Genomic DNA, 4,584 nt, shown 5'->3' with positions numbered 1-4,584 from the left:
ATTAAATGCTATGGCATATACATTAAATATCAATGGCATAGACATCAGAGATGTTATTCAAATGTAAACAAATGACCACATTAAACTTCCGAATCGGATTAAGATAAGCTGGAATGTTATGTAATTTAGAAATTGATAGTCAAATTGTGTAGTTGTGTTTGGCGTGTGTGATTGGCGCCATTTTGTGGCGTGTGTGATTGGCGCCAATTAGGAAATTGGCAGATCCGGTTTGGTGTTGGGTGTTCTAATGCAATGAAATGAACATTAAATGCTATGGCATATACATTAAATATCAATGGCATAGACATCAGAGAAGTTATTCAAATGTGAACAAATGACCACATTAAACTTCTGAATCGGATTAAGATAAGCTGGAATGTTATGTAATTTAGAAATTGATAGTTAAATAGTTATTCAATGATAGTAGTAATTAGGAAATTGGCAGATCCGGTTTGGTGTTGGGTGTTCTAATGGTTTTGTGTTAGAAAGGGGCATTTTCGGTGGCTATAGCCATCAATGCTAGATGTTCGTTGAATCCATTAATTGAGCAATTGATCCCGTTCAATCTAGTCAGTTTAACAATATTACCTCTGTTTGCTAGTACCCTCATACAAAACTTATACTTCAACTAAAGTAACTCCACTATTTTAATCAATTTGATGATGGATCACCCCTCATCAAACATACCATTAACAGCCCATAGGATTAATTTCGACAGACATATGGCATCAGGCACTTCATAATCTTCCTAGTAATTTATATGCCTCATCTCGTCCCCCTTATTTATGTATATGCCTAATCTTGTCCCCCCCTCTATGACGGGGATACTTCTACCAATATAACACACAACATACTTAATACTCAATCTACTTATCTACTATACAAAGAATTCTACTTACGCCGAAGAATCCAGCAATAACACATAGAACATGTGTTCAATCCCAGCCGAGGTATGGAATTTTATCTTCAATATAATTTGAGAATTTGACCACAATAATAGTAGTAGCCTACTGCTGGAATAAAGGGACTTTACAGTCCTATGCGAGCAGTATAAATAAGCACTATTATTAGTGGGTCCCCTCGGGATTGGATTTTTGCTCTTTTATTATGGACTGGACTTCGAAAATGGAGCATCCACCCCCCTCAAGAAAATCCTGCATACGGGCCTACTCCCCTGTGTATGTGGCCCGCGAAGTACTTGCCAATGTGGCATGTGGCCCGCATACACTTGGAAGTTGGAAACCCCTGACCTAACCAAATGGAGGCCTGTACATACGCGTTGGAATTAATTTTCGAAATTCAAAACTCACCCTGCTTATCATCAATACTTTCATTTTCATTTTCTATATCTTTTTTTTTTTCAACAAAATACTCAAGTATATTTATTCACAATTCATGGACAGCCATAACATAATAAATTAAAAGAAATAACAATAAAGAAGAAGAAAGAAATATGTAACTGAAGAAAGAATAGGGGAAAATAGAGAAAGAAAAGATGGCAAAAAAATAAAAAAGAATGAGTTAATGAGATGCTGTGTCCCATATTGGGGATGTGTTGCATCTCATGTTTTTATAGGTAGGTTAAATTATTACTATTTAGAGGTATTTATTTTTCAATAAATACCTCTAAATATGAGAAAACAGAAATCAAATATTGAGCCCATATTGAACGATCTTATCTTACCACTGAAAGTTGACACAGTGTCAGAGGTTTTCTTGGACGTCAGGTCATTGTTATGTACCGGGTTGTTTTTACACTTTTGCATGGGAGTGGTAACTTAAGCTAACCTTGCTCAAAAGTTACCACTCCCATGCTAAACTGTAGAAACAATATCCTGTCCCAACCAGTCCGAACCGAACCCAACCCGGTACATAACCACGACCTGACACTTAAACTCTGGATTAACTGAAACTTCTCTGTTGTAAAATTGGGCATAAGCCCTTTATATCATTGTATACATATTCATATTTATCATGTAGCTATTTTCAAATTTATGAAGCATAAGCATGTCTTTAATATATTTTCGAGAGAGATTTCGCACTTATCTTCAAGTTGTGTCCACACATCGTGGACGCCATCGATCGACGAGGTGAATCTATGTTGTCGAGGCAGTATACTGTTTCGGTCGACATCGATCGACGGTCGTTTGACTATGTATGGACACAACTTTACACGTAAACATTGTCACAATAACTCAATTAGGAAGAAACTTTAGTTTTTGCTTTTACGAGAGTTAATTTCAAAGAAACAAAAAATTCCAATCGGAATCAAAGTCGGAAAACGTAATCCTAATTCTTTGCGCATGCGTAGAAACATGTTCTCGTTCATTACGTTAATGGTTTTCAACTATCGCTATCGTTAGAGTGGGATACCGTTTTACCCCGTGTTCCCCTACTTTTTAGGAGTGCGAAATCTCACTAAATATCAAATATCTCATAAATAATTTTTAAATGATAAATAATATGTATCTACATTACCTTGTTACTTTTTTGTTGTTGTTCAAACAGGTTTCACTCAACGATATTTATTGGGATGAGGAACCTTCTGATAATGCTTCTGGAGTCATCAAGGAAACCAACCAAACCAACCTAGGAACCCTGCCCGGAGTCAAAATAGACATTAACAAACCAGTAGAAACAGTAGAGAAAGCAGTCATGACTGACAACATTCTAGAAGAAAACACATCACTAGAAGAAAGACAAAAAGTTGCTTCTGGAGTCATCAAGGAAACCAACCAAACCGACCTAGGAACCCTGCCCGGAGTCAAAATAGACATTAACAAACCAGTAGAAACAGTAGAGAAAGCAATCATGACTGACAACATTCTAGAAGAAACCACATCACTAGAAGAAAGACAAAAAGCATTTACTAACAAAAAACTCCTAGTAGAAACATCAGACAAAGCAATAATGACTGACACAATACAAGAAGAAACCAAAACACTAGAAAACAGGGACAAAACAATAACTGACCAAAGACAAAAAGGGATAGACAAAGAAATGATAGGTGAAATATTCACTGACAAAACAGTAAAAGAAAAAGACAATAATTCATCAATGACTAGCAGAACACAAGAAAGAGGTGAAGGATTAGAAGAAACACCAAAAGCAATCACTAACAAAGCAATGCAAAAATTAGAAAACCTAGACAAGGGAAGTGATGAAGCTATGGCCAAAAAAGCCATACAATCCAGAGAAAGAAATAAAGGATTAGAAGAAACACCAACAGCAATCATTAACAAAGCAATAGAAGAAGGAGACAAAGCAAATGACGAAGCTATGGATGAAAAGGAATTGGATGAATTGGAACAACTCATAGACCTGATGAATGAGAAGAATGAGAGAATAGAAGAACTGGAAATGGCACTCAAGGAGAGTGTACAAATGATGGCGGAAAAGGAGAAAGAACTGGATGAGGAAGAGGAGAGACGGAAAGCCATTATGGAGAAGGTAAAAATAAATAAAAACTTATGACTAACAAAGAAAGGGCTGCTAACTGGTCTAATCCGCATACAACCCTTAGGTAGTTTGTGCGATTTTGATAAAATTTGGTACAAACATTACCATGGAAAGGAAAAAGGTGACTTTAGAGTTAGAAACACACTACCATCACGTCACTTCACGTGAGCTCGGGAGAGTTAGAAAAATGCAGTTCAAAGTTTTTCCATAATACCGATTGTAGGTAATTTTGTACAGGACAGCTACACTAATGGCGGAGAAGGAGAAAGAACTGGATGAGGAAGAGGAGAGACGGAAAGCCATTATGGAGAAGGTAAAAATAAATAAAAACTTATGACTTACAAAGAAAGGGCTACTAACTGGTCTAATCCGCATACAACCCTTAGGTAGTTTGTGCGATTTTGATAAAATTTGGTACAACCATTACCATGGAAAGGAAAAAGTTGACTTTAGAGTTAGAAACACACTGCCATCACGTCACTTCACGTGAGCTCGGGGGGAGTTAGAAAAATGCAGTTCAAAGTTTTTCCATAATACCGATTGTAGGTAATTTTGTACAGGACAGCTACACCAATATCACGTCTCGTGAACTCATATGACGTCAGGGCAGTGTTTCTATTCTGAACGAACGAAATTACCTACAATATTATGGCAAAACGCCGCAAAACTTTGAACGACATCTTTCTGACTCCCCCCCACGTGACGTGACATGATGGTAGTGTGTTTCTAAATTTTATACCTAGTTTGATAAATTTAGTATTTTTCGTTAGCACGGTATATTCCATTCTATAAGTGGTTCATTTATTTTCGTCCAGGTTCAACTACTGGAGCACAAACTACTCACCGTCCAAACAGCGCAGGCGGTCCGCTGTGCGTCGTGTAAACCGCTCCTAAGCCGCCTCCACACTTTAGAGGTCCAGTGTGAGCGCCTCATGGAAGAGCGGTTGATGGGCGCTCTGGACGTGGCCAATGGGAACGGGCCCTTCCAAGATTATAGCGATCAGGTAACTACCCTCAAGAGCAAAAAATTTGGGAGATTTTTTTTTTTTTTTTTTTTTTCAACTTTTTTTCAAATAGGTATATCAACTAGTCTGTCCTTTTATCTGTAGTCTTTTTTATTTACGT

At 37.3% G+C, this 4,584-nt stretch overlaps 1 protein-coding gene across 1 annotated transcript in view; it reads left to right on the top strand.

Moving 5' to 3' along the window:
• Positions 1 to 1,125: 1,125 nt before the first annotated feature.
• Positions 1,126 to 4,584, top strand: part of LOC103510822 (ELKS/Rab6-interacting/CAST family member 1-like) — a 4,253-nt gene continuing 794 nt past the window's right edge. Inside the window, exons 1-3 of the mRNA XM_026824784.1 lie at positions 1,126 to 1,209; positions 2,509 to 3,450; positions 4,275 to 4,463. Of these exons, the coding sequence (XP_026680585.1) occupies positions 1,126 to 1,209; positions 2,509 to 3,450; positions 4,275 to 4,463 (1,215 nt within the window). The remainder of the gene's footprint in view (positions 1,210 to 2,508; positions 3,451 to 4,274; positions 4,464 to 4,584) is intronic.

Source organism: Diaphorina citri, unplaced genomic scaffold (assembly GCF_000475195.1).
Source record: "Diaphorina citri unplaced genomic scaffold, Diaci psyllid genome assembly version 1.1 scaffold648, whole genome shotgun sequence".
NCBI classification, from domain to species: Eukaryota; Metazoa; Arthropoda; class Insecta; order Hemiptera; family Psyllidae; genus Diaphorina; species Diaphorina citri.
The sequence above is the reverse complement of the archived record's forward strand: the minus strand, read 5'-3'. Positions and strand labels throughout refer to the sequence as shown.